We start from the raw sequence: 18,893 nt of genomic DNA, 5'->3' as shown, positions 1-18,893 counted from the left end.
CCCAAGACTCTTCGAGTGGAGGGTAGTTTCGCTAGTTCTGCCTCACACAGAGATTAATATGCGGATAGTCTCATGGAACATTTAGGGTCTAGGGGGCCTCAGTGCTTTCAGAGACGAGGCATCCTTAGAGGAGAGAGAGCTACAGTTGGGGGACCTATCAGCACCACCTTTCTGAGGGGCGCACCCTTCGATGCGGTAAGATTTTAGCAGGCAGGAGTCACTTTCTAGTCTCCATCCTTCGGCCCTTAAGGGACGCAGGGTTGTTTTTTTTGTCAGTGAGCAGCTTTTGCTAGCAGTGACAGAATCAGGAGTCATAGTTCAAGGGCGAGCACAGTGGGTTACCATTTTGATTGGAGAGGACAGGGTTGGCTTCGTCAATGTCTATGCCCCGAACACCGTTGTAGGTAGAGCTTTGTTTTGGAGCACAGTCGGGCAGGCCCTTCCCTAGGCTGACTTTTGGTGCATGGGTGGCGATTTTAACATGATAGAGGTAACAGAGGACAGACTTGGAGGAGGCACGACCACAGTCTCAGGAGTAGAGTACTCTGCCTAGGAGGATATGATACTGGCACTTAGGGGATAGGACCCTTGGCATCTTCCAGAGTTTGGGCGTAGGCCTGGGAGCCTTAGCTTCTCGCGATTGGATAGGAGCACCGGCCCCAACCTATCTAGACTTGACAGGTTTTATGTTGATGAGTGGGCTTGTGGCCGTGGGGGCATGATCGGTATCGTGGCAGGCACTACGCCTCGGTTATTCTGTCCTTAGAGGATCCCTGGAGACAGGACAAGCATGCGAGCTCTAGGATTAAGGACAGCCTCATTCAAGACCCCAAGATCCGCAGCAGGATAGAGCAGATATGGGCGGGACGAGACTTTATTTTAGGCTCTGCTGTGTGCACATTGGACGTAGGCTCGGGGGAGATCAACGGTTTCTTAAAGGAGGCAGCCCAGAGCAGATTGGAGGGATTTCGGGAGCAGGAGAGGAGTTTGAGGAGGGGTCTAGCTTCTTTATAGCGGCTTCAAGAGAAAGAAAGAAAGAAAGAAAGATATATTAAGCGTCTACTAAAGACCCAATGGGCCTATGAGACCGAAGTGATACAATAATGTCCATGACATATCTCATCATGGAATGGAAAATAAAACAGAAAGAAAACATAAACATAGCTATTTCACTGGGGTGATACAAAACTGTCCATGGAAACTCATCATGGAATACTAAGAACATAGAAACATGAGAGCAACATCAGCTCCGAGTAGATGGTATACCACTCTCCAAAATATCAAGCGTGGGGCTAATGAGTATAGCCGAGAGGTCTCCCTCAGCTATGTCACGTGGAAAGGTAGCTCGATAGCGGTGGAGCATGTCCTAGATCTGGAGCTGGTGAGGTGATCGTGGCTGACGTGCGGGGGGGGGGGGGCACGCTGGAGTGCAGAGGCTCGGAGGGTCCACAAGATCCACTATGTTGGTGTCCTCCACCTCCTGGGTCTGGAAGAAACTTGTGATGGTTAGCTGGGGGCGAGGGAGGGGGCAGGGTGGTTGGGGCCGAAGCTCTCTCAAGAAGGTGTCCCTGTGTCTGCGGAGCTCAAGCAGGAAGAGGCCTAGGCAACGTTGGTCTTGGAAGTCAATGATCCTGGAGAGTGGACCAAATCCCTCACGAAATAGATAGTGAAACCTCCCGCAGATCTCATAGTATACTGGGTAGCGGCATATGTAATGCTCCTCTGTCTTAACCTCTGTGTGGCATAGTCGGCAGATCCTCTCCTCTGGGTCTTCATATGAGCTTCTTGGCTCTGAAGATGCGCTCAGCTCTACCTGTCTCCACACTGAGGCGGTGGGATGAAACCCATATCTGGCCAATCACAATCCGCATGGCAATCCAGAGGAAGTGATCTCTGTAGAAGTGCATCTTTGTGGAGAGCTCTGGAGGTGTGATTCATGTGTGATGTGTGTAGGGGCTAAGAAGATCTAACCAGATAACCTAGTTGGTATCCTCGTGAGAGAGCCGGAGAAAAGGGGAGTCCAAACTGTACTGAAGGGGGGGTAGGCGGTCCATGCGGAGCCCATATACTGAGAACCAAGTGGAAACTAGTGCATACCATACTCCAGAGTGGCCCTCAAGTGCTAGCTGTCTGGAAGACTCGAGGGCAAGCCTTGGGTACCTATGGGGATCCATGTGACTAATGCGATGGAGGTATGTGGCTGTCCAGAAGAGTGCATCCACTACCATCAAGGTTGCAGCCCAAAAAAAGAGCCCCCGAGATAGCCCATGGATTGAGAGTCAGCTTGCTGCCGCCCACACAGAGATTAGATCCATAGAGGAGAGGAGGGTGGAGTTCAGGTACCATGCCAGAGCTTCAATTTGGACCCAGGCCGGCAACAGAGTCATAGAGGATTTCTTTGAGATAGCCAGCCCCCACAGGAGGAGAGACGGCATTCGTAGGTTGCGTGAACAAGATGGAACTATTGTTTTTGATCCCCCCGTGTGAGAGCCATTGCCACAGATTTTTTCCGATCTCTTCTCACATTGGTGACCCATTATCCCCCACAGGAGGAGAGATGACATTCGTAGGTTGCGTGGCCAGGATGGTTTCTGATCCCCCGCATGTGAGAGCCATCGCCACGGATTTTTTCCGATCTCTTCTCATTGGTGCCCCATTATCCCCACAGCTGATGGATGCGCGCGAGAGGGTTTGGCGGCACACGAGAGAGGTGTTTCCCCCCTCTCTTCAGTCCTTCTTATTGACACCATTTACTGCTGAGGAGTTAGCGGAAGCATTGACGACGCTTCCCCGCCTATAAGATCTTGGCCGCCAAGGCCATTAGCAGGAGACTTCAGCCTTTCCTCCCTGACTTGATTCATGACACTCAGATTGGCTTTGTTCAGGATCGGAGCATTCTGGACAACATCTTCACCTTCTGAGAGGTGACAGCTTCGGCTAGGAAGCGACAGCAGATCTCCCTTTTCACGCTGGGTACGACAGAGCTATCCTCTGGCACCTTACCTCTTCCTATTCGTCGCCGAGGCCATGAGTAATTTTCTCTCACCCCAGGAGACCGGGCTTCAGGGATTGCGTCTCTCCCTTTGCACTCAAGAGGAGCTGCTTGACTCAGAGTTTGCAGATGACACAGCAGCTTACCCTTCAGGAGATGCGGGGAATCTCTAGAGATTTGCAGAGGCAATCGAGATCTTTTGTTGCGCATCAGGAGCAGAGATCAACCGGCACAAGTTATGTGGTTTTTGCGTAGGCTCTGCACCCCCGCCCCGACTTGGTGTCTAGTTGAGGCTTTCCAGTGGATTCCAAAGGGCACCCCAATTCGCTATCTTGGCTGTCAGGTGGGCACTGATCTCTCCTGAGTAGCAGCTCACCCCTCTTCTTCTGAGTATTCGGAAGAAGATTTTGTACTAAAGTTTTGTGAGGCTCTCCCTTGCAGGTAGAGTGGTGGTGGCGAACCAGGTTCTTCTTGCTACCATGTGGTACATCACTTCATGCTAGGCCTTCTCTCGAGCATGTATTGGCCAGGTACAACGGTTGATCCGGAACTTCTTATGGGCCGGTAGTGGCAGAAGGCCTGCCAGGGCCAAGGTGGCATGGAGAGTGATCATTCAGTTAAGACGTAGAGGGGGGCAAGGCCTCATTGACCCTGATATTTAGAGTTGTGCCCTGCTGGGCAAGCTGATTGTTAGAGGACTCCTTCCCGGTGGTGAGCCTTGGAAGGACTTCCTCTTGGTCCGAATTTCAGCCTGCACCCCGAGTCCAGGGAGCCATCGGCCGCAGAGTACCAAATGGATCTTCATAGAGATGCGGGCCCGTAGTTTTAGTCCATCTTTTGAGGACAAATTTGTAGCTAGTTTACTTCAAGCTTGGGATCTCACCTCAGGCCGGCTCTTAGGCAGATAGCTCCGGTAGCCGTAGAGGAACGGCTTCGGAAGCCATTAGTCTGGAACCCCCTGATCTGTTTATACTTACCTTCAGTTCTTTCTTTTCTTTTCCAGACAGTGTATCAGATGTCACATGGTTGTAACTTTGGTCTCATAGGTCACTTTGGCCTTTTGAAGACGCTAATATAACATTTCATTTCATTTCTCTCTCCACTGCCATCAAGCTACCTTTCCATGTGACATAGCTGAGGGAGACCTCTTGGCCATACTCATTAGCCCCATGCTTGATAGTTTGGAGAGTGGTATACCATCTACTCGGAGCTGATGCTGCTCTCATGTTTCTATGTTCTTAGTATTCCATGATGAGGTTCCATGGATAGTTTTGTATCACCCCACTGAGATAGCTATGTTTATGTTTTCTTTCTGTTTTATTTTCCATTCCATGATGAGATATGGCCTGGACATTATTGTATCACTTTGGTCTCATAGGCCATTTTGGTCTTTAGTAGATGCTTAATATATCTTTCTTTCTTTCTCTTTCTTAAGGTTATTTTGCACCACGCCACTCCCCTTACGCCGCACATACTTACCATTATATGGGGATATTATGGAGTTCTCATAGCTGGGGGAAGTCCTGCTGCTCGGGGATTTCAATGCCAAGACGGGAAGCTAGCAGGTGCCACCACTCAATCTCAATCTGGATGACCCTATCAGACTACAGGAGCTGGACATCACTGACACAAGGCTACATAGATCATCACAGGATCGTGAGGAGGTCACAATGTATGGGAGATATTTCTTAGAGTTGGGAGCTGCACATGGTCTTGTTATCTATAACGGGATGTCTCGATGGCCCTCCTCCGATGCCCTCACCTCCTTCCCTCACTCAGGAGGTACTAGCACAGTGGACTACCTTATGGGGTCCCGGCTTTGGCACACCTTCTCCCCGACTTCTCCATCTTGCCACCCCCCTTTGAGGCTGACCAAGCCTACCTCTCTTTCACTCTTACCTGCACACCACCCGCCCCTCCACCACCACCTCCCATCTCACATTACACTCAGGTCCTTTTTGATCACGAGCTTGACCTTGTTTACTCCAACCACATCTACCGCCAACTCTAGGATGTGGAACCTATTGTCCCCCTATCCACCCTCACATCACAACTCACCACCATACTCCACACATCTGCCACCACTTCTTTCATCTGCACATGGTGGTCTACCGCCAAGCCACCTTGCAGTTCCATGTCCCAGAACTGTTGGTATGATGACGAATGTTGGGCCACACGCTCCCGTCTTAAGCATGAGGTACAGATTAGGCAAATCACAAAGCACCAAGCGCAACGGATTTCTCAACGGCTCACCCAACGCAAGAAACGGGAGTTCTATGCCGGGAAGAGGATGAGTTATACCGACTTTTCTTAGGGCCGAACTGCAAAGAGGCCTGGAGGAAACTCCGAGAACATCCACACCTATCACCTGCCCGGACACATGGCACTCCTATTCACACTCCCTCTATCATATACCCCATCAACCACCCCTATCCCCACCATTAGTTCCCCAATCCACCACCTCCACCTTCTTCACAAAGGGCATGGTCCTCAAGGCCATTCGTAGACTACGCAATGGGTGAGCCCAGGATCATGAGGTTGATATAGCTATGGCTCGCTTCTTCTTCCATAACCATATTGCTTTCCATACTGCTAGGTAAGCCTTGACTCTTTCCTCTTGTCCATGTCACAACTCACATGATTTTTCTAAGTTTCATTCTTGAAAGTTGACACTTGTTTCTTTTTGTGATCAGATCCGAATACTCTAAGGCTATGGTGAAGAGGATTGGGGAGTATGGTCCAAACCACACCCCCCCCATCATCGGAGTCTTTGCACGCTGCATTGCTCGACAAGGAGAAGCGCCTTGTCGAGCAAGTTGCAGAGAACACAAAGCGGTTATGGGAAAAGAATGGAGTGTCACTCATTGCGGATGGATGGAGTGACACACGAAAGTGGTCCATCCATGGCCTCGTTGCATATTCCCATGGCGAGATGTACTTTATTGCTTCACATGATGCTTCAGGGATAGGGAAGAGTGCATCCGTGCTTGCAGCGGAGTGGGCAAGTGGCATTGAGCTCATTAGCCCGAATTCTGTGGTGGGTTTTGTTGCAGATGGCGAGGCTACAAATAGGGAAGGTGGAGCTATCATCGAGGGCATGTATCTACACATGACTGTGTCATATTGCATGGCACATTGTTTGAACAATCTATTAGAGGATATTGGAAAGATGTCATGGATCGAGCTTATCATTCACGAGGCTAATCAAATGGTAACTTTTGTCTTGAACCTCTGCCACGAGTTCTCCAAGAAATAAGGCTCTCACTTCTCAAATACTCAGACACCCGATTTGTCTTCAACTTCTTGACGTTGGGCTGCTTGAGGGAGTGAAGTGGTGCATTGAGGTAGCTCTTCATGAGCAACGAGTTCACCGGTACCACATTGGCTTCGACAACCATAGGTAGATTATGCAGGGAGCATGCAAAGGGCACTTCTTTTTGGGAGGATGTGAAACGCATTGATGCTATGGTGAGGCCTGTTGTCCACTTGTTGAGGCTTGTAGATGCTATGCAGCCATGCATCAGGAAGGTGTATGAGGTGATGGATAGAATGATAGAGAAGTTGCAAGAGTTAGAGCCCAATGAGAAAAGATATGAGGACAGGTAATAAGTACATTGACAAACCAATATATAAGCATGGAATGATGATCACTATCAAATAACAAAAGACTAGTGTCTACAATGCACATAACGTGCCAAGTCAAGACTCAAAAGTCAAAACAATGAAACATAGGGTAGAGCTAAGAGGCTAGGTTGCTAAATGATAAATCAGAGAGCCTGCAATGTTCAATCGGAGCCTGGAGCGTGAGAAGTGTTGGCCTCATGATCATGGCTGCCTACATGACCAGTCTGAAAGGTAGTGGGATCGTCCTCTTGTCTCCGTTGTGTCGCCGCCTGCCCATTTCTCTCCTCCTGCCTCATCTCTCACTGGGTAAAGGGATCTGCCTTTCGAGTTGCACCCTTGCAAAGCATTCGCAAGTTTGTGCTTACAAAGACAAGATCATTGCCCTTTTCTACACCAAGGCGGTCCCTCTTCTTTGATATAATATGGCTGTAAGAACTCCAAATCTACTCCAAACAAGAGGAGCTTACAGCTTGGCTGAGAATGCGAATAGCCAACTGTTGCAGCTTAGGCCCATCTGAACCATAGTCCTCCCACCACAAAGCAATCCCAACCTTCAACCTATCCTCTTGTGCATCCCTACAACCAAAAGCACCACGAAAGAATCTGTATGCAGCAAGATGGTCTCTAATTTTGTACCTAAAGCCTCCATCCAGTACTAGATGACCCAAGATGCGCCTCTAACCATCACTCTCCTCTCTGTCACTCTCTTGTCCATTACCGTGAAACTCAGGGTCGTCCATATATGCGACTCCATGCAAGGGAGAGGCATAGGAGTTCCACCTTGTTACACATAGGGAACGGATCTCCTTGTATTTGTCCTCATCGGGCTCTAACTCTTGCAACTTCTCTATTATTCTATCCATCGCCTCATACACCTTCCCGATGCATGGCTGGCAGGCTGCATAGCATCTACAAGCCTCAACAAGTGGACGATAGGCCTCACCATAACATCAATGCATTTCACATCCTCCCAAAAGGAAGTGCCCTCTACATGCTCCCTGCATAATCTGCCTATGGCTGTCGAAGCCAATTTGGAACTGGTGAACTCGTCGCTCATGAAGAGTTGCCTCAATGCACCACTGCACTCCCTCAAGCGGCCCAGCATCAAGAAGTTAAGACAAATCGGGTGTCTGAGTATTTGAGAAGTGAGAGCCTTGATTTCTTGGAGAACTCGTGGCGGAGGAACTGATGGTTCAAGACAAAAGCTACCATTTGATTAGCCTCCTGAATGATAAGCTCAATCTATGACATCTTTTCAATATCTTTTAATAGATTGTTCAAACAATGTTCCATACAATATGACAGTCATGTGCGGATACATGCCCTCAATGATAGCTCCAGCTGCTCTATTTGCAGCCTCGCCATTTGCAACAAAACCCACCACACATTCCGGGCCAATGAGCTCAATGCCACTTGCCCACTCTGTTGCAAGTACGTCTGCACTCTTCCCTGTCCCTGAAGCATCATGTGAAGCAATAAAGTACATCTCGCCACGGGAATATGCAACGAGGCCATGGATGGACTGCTTTTGTGTGTCACTCCATCCATCCGCAATCAGTGACACTCCATTCTTTGCCCATAGCCGCTTTGTGTTCTCTGCAGCTTGCTCGACAAGGCACTTCTCCTTGTCGAGCAATGTGGTGCGCAAAGACTCCGATGTTGGGGGGGTGTAGTTTGGACCATACTCCCCAATCCTCTTCACCATAGCCTTAAAGTACTCGGATCTGATCACAAAAAGAAACAAGTGTTGTTGGCCTTGCAGCCCTCAAAGTCTCATGCCCGGAAATGCGCTCAAGAAGCTCCCTTATCTTCTTCTACGTGATTCTCGTGCAAAATCGAACCTTGTGCCCGGACTTGTGCAGAAGGTGGGCTCACTTTGTCTGATCCACTCGTCCGTCTATAGGGGCCAAGCTTGCAAGACCACGGGCGTGAACCTCCTCCACTTCTAGGGCAATTGGCATTAACCTGTTTCCACCATGACCAACCGCTGTCGGTTCTTCTAGCACCACGATGTGCGGAGGGTGCCTGTGAAGAAGGTGCCATGAGAGAGAGAGAGAGAGAGAGAGAGAGAGAGAGAGAGAGCTTAAGGCTTAAGGCTTAAGCGGCAACTTGCAAGCCGCTTGAGAGAGAGAGGGAGGGAGTGAAAGAAGGAGCTTAAGGCTTAAGCGGCAAGCCGCTTGAGAGAGAGAGAGAGAGAGAGAGAGAGAGAGAGAGAGAGAGAGAGAAATGAAATGTTATATTAACGTCTTCAAAAGGCCATAATGACCTATGAGACCAAAAGTTACATCATGGTGGATCTGATACAATGTCTGGATAAAAAAACCCAGAAAATGAAAAATAAAGATGATACTACTGGCACCTAGAAAATGAAACTGGAACTGGAAGGTACACTATGGAGGTACCTCCATCTCATAATATGTGCCGCATCGGACACTGGCGGATCTCCTCAATATCCTTTGTGGTCAGCACCCTGACTGGGTGTCCCGCATGCCTCGCAAGAATAATCCGAATCTGCCGCTGCAACCTCCGTCTATGCTGGGATGCCCTCCTCCGTAGTCGTGGGCGTCTGGACCACCCAAGCTCAATCGCACGATCAATCAGTGTACCCCTGGTGTGGGCGGTATCCATGTCCTCCTGCTGCTGTGGTCCATCTGGCGCAGTGATGGCTGGACTAAAGAAGTCTGTAATGTGCCTCTGAGTCTGGCTCTCTGTGCGCCTAAGCAGGCTATCTCTATGTCTTAGCAGCTCAAGCAAGAACAATCCCAAACACCTCTGGTCCTGGTACCCCATGACTCTGGAAAGTGGTCCAAAACGCTCTCTGAATAAACAGTGGAAATGACCACGTATCTCATAGTATGCAGTACAATGGCATATATAATGCAGCTCTGTCTCTGGCTCCCTATGGCATACTCGGCATATCCTGGCCTCAGCTGGTATACCTCTATATCGGCCAATCTCAATCTCAAGCTGGTGTGAGGATGTGCGAATCTGACCAATAGCACATCGTACTGCATGAGACAAGTGTACATCCATGTAACTGGGTCTGATCACAAAACCATCTGCTGTGAGCTGAAGAAAATGCTCTCTGTAGAAAGCCATCTTCGTGCCCAGCTCCTCAGTCGGCTGTATCCATGTCCTCCTAATGTCCAGCTGAACTAAATCCTGACGGATGAGTCTGGTAATCTCTGTCCGTGTAAGAGTGAGAGAGGGTGCCTCCAGAGAATACTGGAAGGGAGGCAATCTGTCCATGCTAAAACCATGTGCCTGGAACCAAGATGTCATCTGTCCATACCAACAAGCCGTGTCTCCCTGTAAAGCTAACTGTCGGGAGGACTCCAGGGCGAGGCGTGCATATCTGTCTCGGGGGAGATCCCACAAGCCATGTATGTAGGAGACTGATCTCGTAAGAGCCTCAATCACCAGAGGGGCAGCCGCCAGCTCTGCTCGAATAATCTCATGAGGTACCACAGCCTTGGCTCTAATAAGCCTAGCAATCATAGATACCAAAGGCCTCTCCATACCTCTCCACCCGCCTGTGCTGTGATGGCCCACTGAAGGTCCCCATATCTGCACTCCATAAAGCATAGCTGATGTCACTAGAGTGTCAAAAAGCCAGAGTTTCGTTCGAGGTTCCTTAAACTGAACCTGCGAACACATCCTCTCCAAACCACCCAGGGCTGCATGTGCTCTAGTCAATCTAGTCTCTGCTGCTCTCCTCATCGAAAACACTGGCCCACTGAATACTACCCCAAGATATGTATATGCATCTGTATACTCCACAATCTCCTGCCCATATGTAAATGTGGAAGCTGATCGCCTAACCCACTGTGGCGTGGTGTTAAACACCATAACCTTGGTTTTTGCCAAGGTTGACAGACAATCCACTATCATGTGCAAACTCATGTAAAGCATCCAGATGACGCTCCATACCCTCAGGGGAGTCAGAGATCAACACAATATCATCAGCATATAACAATAGTGGGATCCATGTACCTGCTAGCTGGGCTCCTCTGTCCCCCAATCTCTCAATGTAGTCAGAAGCCTCATCCACATACATACCAAACAGTGAAGGAGATAACGGGCAACCTTGCTTCACTCCTATAGTGGAGTGAACCAAAGTAGAGAGAGAGAGAGAGAAGGAGCTTAAGCCACGACCATATATATAGTCCACGTCAACAGGCAGAAGCAACAACAGAAAACGGGCATAGCCAGCAACGGGCAAAAAACGATAGAAAAAATGGTCGTAAACGGCAAAAAAAAACGACGAAAAATGATCTGTTGCAGCGTGCTGTTCCTGTCCCGTCCCCGACATGATCGTTCGTTCCACCATTCCCAGGACGCCATCCCCTGGTGACAAGAATCGCTAGAACGTTCCCGCCATCCCCAGCTCGTGCCAGTTCTCGTGCTAGTTAGCATTAACTTGTTCCCACCATGACCAACCGCTGTTGGTTCTTCTAGCACCACCACAACGTGCGGAGGGTGCTTGTGAAGCAGGTGCCATGAGAGAGAGAGAGAGAGAGAGAGAGAGAGAGAGAGAGAGAGAGAGAGAGAGAGAGAGAGAGAGAGAGAGAAATGAAATGAAATGAAATGATATATTAACGTCTTCAAAAGGCCAAAATGACCTATGAGACCAAAAAGGTTACAACAATTGGTGGATCTGATACAATGTCTGTGTAAGGAAAGCTAAAAACAACTAAACAACTAACTGAAACTGAAACAACTATGAGGAAAAGTACGGTACCAGGAGCTCCTAATGGATAACATGTGGGAGGAAAACTCCAGCAACAAAGGTAAGCATCATACACATCACTATCCAAAGATGTCTCTCATCGGTCGATGGCGGATATCCTCAATGTCCTCCATGGTGAGTACTCTGACTGGACGTCTCCCATGCCGTGCTAGTATGGTCCTGATCCTCTGTTGTAGTCTCCGCCGGTGTCGAGATGGGCCTCTCATCTTGGGGCGCCTGGACCGCCCCAGCTCTATAGCCCGATCAATCAGTGTACCTCTGGTGCGGCTGTACTCTGGGGCTAGCTGCAATGCCTGCTGACCTGACTGCTCAATCTCTGGTCGAAAGAAGTCTGTAATCTGCCTCTGTAGGTGTCTCTCCCTCTCTGATCCCCTCCCTCTCAGGAGACCCTCTCTATGTCTACGCAGCTCCAGCAAGTACAATCCGAGGCATCTCTGATCCTGGTATCTCATGACTCTAGAAAGTGGTCCAAAACCCTCTCTGAACAGGCAGTGAAAACGGCCTCGTATCTCATAATATACTGGATAGTGACATATGTAATGTAACTCTGTCTCTGGCTCCATCTGGCACAGCTGACAAATCCTGGCCTCAGCTGGTACTCCTCTGAATCTGCCAGTCTCAATCTCTAGCTGGTGTGAGGATGTGCGCATCTGACCAATAGCACACCGTACCCCATGAGAAAGATGAGTATCCATGTAGCTGGGTCTAATCACAAACCCATCCTCCGTGAGCTGGAGAAGATGATCTCTATAGAAAGCCATCTTCGTACCAAGCTCGTGTGTCGGCTGTATCCATGTCCTCCTAGTGTCCAGCTGAGTCAAGTCTTGCCTGATAAGTCTGGTAATCTCTGCCCGTGTGAGAGAGAGGGAGGGTGCATCCAGGGAGTACTGAAATGGAGGTAGCCTGTCCATACTAAAGCCATGCAGTTGGAACCAAGCTGTCATCTGTGCATACCAACATGATCCGTCTCCCTGTGATGCCAACTGTCGTGAAGACTCCAGGGCTAAGCGAGCATATCTGTCTCTAGGGAGAGCCCAAGTGCTATGTATAAAGGAGACTGATCGAGTGAGTGCCTCTACTACCAATGGGGGGGCAGCCATCTCTGCACGGATAATATCATGTGGTACGGAGGCCTTGGCCCTAATCATCCGGGAAATCATAGAAACCAAGGACCTCTCCATACGTCTCCATCCATCAGTGCTACCAGCTCGGCTGTGGTGATCCACTGAGGGTCCCCATATCTCCACTCCATACAGCATGGCTGAAGTGACCAAAGTGTCAAAGAGCCAGAGCTTTGTTCGAGGTTCCTGAAACTGAACCTGCGAACACATCCTCTCTAGTCTCCCCAATGCTGCATAAGCTCTGGTCAATCTGGTCTCCGCTGCTCTCCTCAAGGAAAATAGTGGGCCACTAAAAACCACACCAAGGTAAGTATATGCATCTGTATACTCCACTGTCTCCTGACCATATGTAAAGGTGGGCATTGACCTCCTAACCCACTGTGCTGTGGTGTTAAACACCATCACCTTGGTTTTACCAAGGTTAACAGACAATCCACTGTCCTCTGCAAACATGTGCAATGCATCCAAATGACGTTGCATCCCCTCTGGAGAATCTGAGAGAGAGAGAGAGAGAGAAATATATTAAGCGTCTACTAAAGACCCAATGGACCTATGAGACCAAAGTGATACAGTAATATCCATGGCATATCTCATCATGGAATGGAAAATAAAATAGAAAGAAAACATAAACATCATGAGAGAGAGAGAGAGAGAGAGAGAGAGAGAGAGAGAGAGAGAGAGAGAGAGCTTAAGGCTTAAGGCTTAAGCGGCAACAGAGAGTGGTGTCCCGCATGTCTTGCAAGAATAATCCGAATCCGTCGCTGCAACCTCCGTCTATGCTGGGATGCGAGAGAGAGAGAGAGAGAGAGAGAGAGAGAGAGAGAGAGAGAGAGAGAGAGAAGGAGCTTAAGCCATGACCATATATATAGTCCACGTCAATGGGCAGAAGCAAAAGCAGAAAACGGGCACAGCTAGCAACGGGTAGAAAATGACAGAAAAAATGGTCGTAAACAGTGAAAAAAAAACGACGAAAAATGATCCGTTGTAACGTGTTGTTCCTGTCCCCAACATGGTCGTTCGTTCCACCATTCCAAGGACGCCATCCCTTGGTGACAAGAATCGCTAGAATGTTCCCACCGTCCCCAGCCCGTGCCGGATCGTATTCACGTCGTTTTCGTGTCCTGGCCCTCCATCCCCTCTGTACTCTGTGACTATGCTGGAGAGTCCTCTAACAGTGGATCCAGTGTTAGTCCATGGTCAGGCAGGTTAACGACAGATGTAGATATACATGTATCACACAAAGAGAAGGAAAAGGTAGATCGGCCTTTTGTGCCTAATCTATCAACAGGTCACTCACATATGGATAGTGACTCTAATGGCTTTGAGCAGAGTCTTGATAAGGAGCTTGGCATTCCGTCCGTGATTATTCCTGATGCAAGGAGAACCAGGGTTGCTTTGAGGACACCTGGCAGTGATCCAGGTGTACGCAGGTCTACAAGGGTTAGATACCCTGCTGACAGGTTGAGATATGATGGATATACACCCATTATTATGCTTACATGGTTAAAGTAATACAGGAATTGGAGTCCACTTGTTTTGAGCAGCCACTTGGAAATGAAAAATGGGAAGATGCCATGAATGAGGAGATGGTAGAATTAGATGCAAATGCAACATGGCCTTTGCCTAAGGAAAAAAAGGCAATTGGATGTAAGTGGGTATATAAGGTCAAGCATAACACCACAGATGGATTAGTAAGCAGGTATAAGGCAAGATTGGTTGCTTAAGGATTATGGCATTGACTATGAGGAGACATTCAAATCAGTTTCGAGAATGGAAACCATGAGAGCTTTCATTGCTATGGCTGCGACAAAGGATTGGTCTTTTCATTAGATGGATGTAAAGAATGCTTTCTTGCATGGTGATTTGCAAGAAGAAGTATACATGATGCAGCCACCAGGTTATGAGAGTGATGCACACCGAGTTTTTGTGTGCAAGTTATACCAAGCCTTGTATGGCTTCAAGCCTTGTATGGCTTGAAGCAAGTACCTAGAGTGTGGTCAAACAAGATCAGGGAGTATCTTGTTACCATTGGATTTCAAATATCCAATGCAGATTTTTCACTTTATGTGAAAAAGACAAATAGAGAGATCAATAGTCATTTATGTGGATGACTCGATTGTCATTGGTGATAGTGATGCTCATACACATGATGTTAGGAGACTTTTGAAGCAAAAGTTTGAGATGATCAATTTGGATGAGCTTCAATATTTCTTGGACATAGAGGTGGTGAAGTATGGCTTGGACATGTTGTCTAAGAATGGTGTAAGCCTATTTCAGTGCCATTGGAGCAGAAGAGAAAGCTTTCCACAAATACATGTGAGCTTTTGAAGGATCCCACTATGTACAGGTGCATAGTGGGTAGCTTAATTTACATGACCATTACTAGGCTAGACTTGAGCTATGTTGTTGGACTTGTGAGTCAGTTTTTGGAGGTCCCTAGGAAGCCACACTTGGATGTGGCTAGACGTATTCTCAGGTACATAAAGTCCACAGTTGATTATGGACTTTTCTATGAGACTGTTACAGAGATACAGCTACATGGGTATACAAATGCTGATTGGGCTGGTAGTGTTGCATACAAAAGATATACTAGTGGATTTATGTTTCCTTTTGGAAGTGTTGTGTGATTGGGGTAGCAAGAAACAATCGACAGTTGTCTTGTCGAGTACAGAGGTGTGCTACTATGGCAGTTTGTGAGGTAGCTAGCTTGGTTTCGAAAGCTACTTGCTCGGCATGAAAACTATGGCTTATGGAATTTGGGTGAATTCACATTGGGAAGTGGTGCTAGGCCATTTTGAGGGCCACATTGTGGGCTGTCCATATGCTACAAGAATGGTGCAAGATTGGAAGACCACATTGAAAGACCTCAAATGGGTGGGACGTGATTCTGCCAATTGGTGACTCTATGCGATTGGAAAGTCTGCATTGGTTCCCTTTGTTTGCAGAACTACTAGCTATGCAAGAGCCACATAAAGCAACACTCTATGGGGTATGCAAAACAGTGAAAGATGGTGGAAAAAACCCCTCCGGGGTATATGGAAAAGTAAGCTACCTTTGAAGCAAAGATTGTTTCTTTGGAGTGGGTGTCCTCCCTGTTGCAGAGATGCTGGCTAAAAGAGCGATAGCTGGAGCTGGTTCTGAAGTTGTACCACATCTGTTATGGCATTGTTTGGAGACGGGAGAGTTTCTTCAACGATTGGCCGATGATATCGAGGCAGGCAATATGGAAAGCAATTCTGGATATTTGGGACTGGGGTGCCCAACTCTCCTGATTTTGATGTTTTCTTTTATGGACTAGATATTGGGCTCTATGGACAATATGGAAGATGAGAAACAATGCTATGTTTGGGCAGACACCTCTAGAGGCATATGTTTACTTTAAGATGAATTTGCAACAATCCCTCCATGATTGCTTACAGTTGGAGGACATTGCTTTTAGCTAGTTCGAGGTGTTTTTCTACTGCTTCTGAAGTTCTTTGAAGATGGACTTATGTTGAATCCATCTCCTATATTGTACATAAGTCATTGTTAATAGAAGCATGGTTTTCACAAAAAAAAAAAAAAGTCTATGGAGGGGCACTCCTGTGTCCCTGGAGGATCTCTCTGATCTGAAGCTGAGTGGAGCATCTCCTGGACATTGCATTCTAAAGAGCACAACATTCAACCATGATCCACTAAACTGTGTGACGCCAAATGTCCTACACTGGTGGTCATTGGTGAGCCCATGGGACTAGGTGAAGTAGGGTTCATTATTATGAACAAGGATGAGAAGCTTGGCTTGAAATGGACATAGTGCAAGCACCCCAGAGGAGGAAGGGAAGGACAGTCTGACAGCAGACGTATTTGTCGAGTTGTCCTGCAGGCAGAAGGACAACTCTTGGGTGCAATGGCAGCGTATGGGATACTACTAAGGTGTACTTTCACAAAAAATTGCAGACCCCAACTCTCAATTATGAGCTTCTTTCATATCCGACCCAGGACCACAAGAGAAGGACCACGAGAGAGCTGTTTTTGTCTGCTTGCAGGCAGTTTACTTCTTTGGTGAGTGTTGGCGCCTTCTGGTCTTCACCCTAGGACTCCATGTCAGCTGCGATCGAGGCCATTGCCCCTTGCCGTTTTTCCCAAGCAGACCCCTTGCCGTTTTTCCCAAGCAGACCTCCAACTCTTGGCTTCTAGAGTATCCTCTCCTCACTTGTGGCTTCTTCTCTGGCATGCAAGATTGTCAGGAGCCGCCCAGCACGTGGACAGATTCGGGATTTACTCCAGGAAAAGCCCTCATTGGCGAGCCTGGAAAAATCACGGATATTCCCAGGTGGAGTTTGATTCAACCCGAGGTGACTGATTGTGTGATGCAGCAGCGTCCTATCATTGTGATACGCAGGGCTTCAGTGTTTTTCACTCTATGGCACCATGGTTTAGACCCCGCATTCGACCCCTTGCAGGTGCATCCGGCTTCCCCATCATAGTCTGCTTCCCAGGACTCTGAAAGGAGTTTCTCCCCCTCATTCGATTGATTGGACAGGTTCTAAAGACCCCCTAGATTGCCGCCCCGCCGCCTCTGCTGTGCTAGCCAGGGCAGCAGGGATTCCCACCATTCGGATTTGCATAGCCTCTGCGGAGGCCCTGCCCGAGTTCATTGCACTGCCCGTCCTTGAGGGCGACTTTATTACGCAATGGTTTGAGTATTCAAGTCATCTAGTCCTAGCTGAGTTGTTCGAATGCATCTGTATAGGACACATTCATGCCCTCCTGCTTATTTTGAAACAATGGTAGTGAAGGAAGGTGCCTCCTCTCCACCATCAAATCTCAATTTAGTTGTGAGCAACAAAGCCAATGATGTAAAAGTAACTTAGAATCTGATAATGATAGTAAATTTAGGCCTATCAACTCACCTAAAAGGAGTACACTTCATTGGACTACTAGCAGGAGTTAATGAAAGACAAGAAGCAGTGAGTCTTTTAAATCATTTTTTCTTTTTTTTTTCTCATGCGCTACATATAGACGTTACAGTACCACCATGGTGTCCACACGCATGTACACATGCGTCAGCCCTAGCATCTTTTGGAGGCTGTGTTCACGGAAACAATTCTGGTGGTGGGAGGGTTCTGAGCAAGAAAACCAAAACCAGAGTCAGAGTAGAAAAGACAAGTCCAAAGGAAGGCCAGCCAAGGTCCAAGATAATAAAGACAAATCCATTGGAGGGCTGCAGCATTCTCACCTCTCCAAGGAAGAAGTTGCAGCCAAGTCTCTTATACTACTGCAATAGGTGCAAAAAACAAAGCTTTGACTAAGAAGTAAAGGCTGCCAGAGATTATTGGTAGATGCACGTTTTAGTTTGGGTGCATCTTTAGGAGGTTCCAATCAAGTTAAACATCATATCACACTGTCACGAGGGTCATCTTCCATCAGGAGAGCACTACTTGACATTCTGTGATCTCTAGTAAAGAGTGGAAGTATGTGTATGTGTACATGTAATTGTTATGAGCGAGTGTGTATGCATGTGCACCTGTGTGTAAGTGTCCATGTATCTAGAATATCTAAGTTGCTCCTTAAGTGCGTTTGTCAGGGTTACTGGTACAGTATGGTGCAAATATAAACAAGGATGACAAGTACGGCCTGACACCGCTCTACCTGGCCAAGTCAAGAGGTCCAGATGGTGAGGAGGTCTTCCAGTACCTGCTGGCTGAAGGTGCACCCTACAATGAGCTCAAAACGTTCCGTATCTCTGCGATCGAGGACCAGATTCGTGCTGAGATGGCAGCCATGGAAGCAACTATGCTTGGTGATGGTAATGACCATCCCAAGAGTCAATAGAACTCTCAATGATGATCTTGCTTTACAAACCTTCTTATGTTCTTGTTGAAGAAAGATAACAGCAATTATCCTTTGTAATGTAATTAACCTACTTGTAATCTCAAAAACATTCAAATTGGGTGGCTTATAATCAAAATACATTAAGATGAAGCAAAGTAGATATTTTGCTTCCTTCTGTTTTGAAGAATGGTTTACAAGTAGAGGAAAAAAGTTTGTAAAGCGTGTCCCTTCTATTAATAAGGCACCTTGTCATCAAGTAATGTTACGTGTAAAACGCTCATAAATATACTGCAAACGCTAGATGGATTTTAGTCAAATAAAAAGGTCTTTTTTAGCAATCAAGTCTAGAAACTACACACGTAGCTGCATTATGTAGTGTGTGGTCTTCATTCTCTCTCTCTCTCTCTCTCTCTCTCTCTCTCTCTTCACCCCCCCTCCCTCCTCTCTTTCTCACCTGGTCGTCATCTCTCTCTCTCTCTCACCTCCCTCTAGATGTGGCTGTTGGCAGGCTTGATTTTTTGACGGGCACCCTTGCCCTTCAAAATTGATGGGTTTAGTGAAATATAGCAAGTTTTCTTGTATTTTAGTGTAA

The 18,893-nt window shown here is 47.7% G+C and overlaps 1 protein-coding gene across 1 annotated transcript in view; it reads left to right on the top strand.

Annotated features, from left to right (window-relative positions):
• LOC147613522 (uncharacterized) overlaps positions 1-18,472 on the top strand; it is a 68,366-nt gene extending 49,894 nt beyond the window's left edge. Inside the window, exon 5 of the mRNA XM_086781495.1 lies at positions 18,054-18,472. Within this exon, the coding sequence (XP_086637621.1) occupies positions 18,054-18,301 (248 nt within the window). The 3' untranslated portion in view covers positions 18,302-18,472. The remainder of the gene's footprint in view (positions 1-18,053) is intronic.
• Positions 18,473-18,893: the final 421 nt, after the last annotated feature.

Source organism: Cibotium barometz, chromosome 43 (assembly GCF_041138505.1).
Source record: "Cibotium barometz isolate CiBa-2024 chromosome 43, ASM4113850v1, whole genome shotgun sequence".
Classification (NCBI taxonomy): domain Eukaryota; kingdom Viridiplantae; phylum Streptophyta; class Polypodiopsida; order Cyatheales; family Cibotiaceae; genus Cibotium; species Cibotium barometz.
The sequence above is the reverse complement of the archived record's forward strand: the minus strand, read 5'-3'. Positions and strand labels throughout refer to the sequence as shown.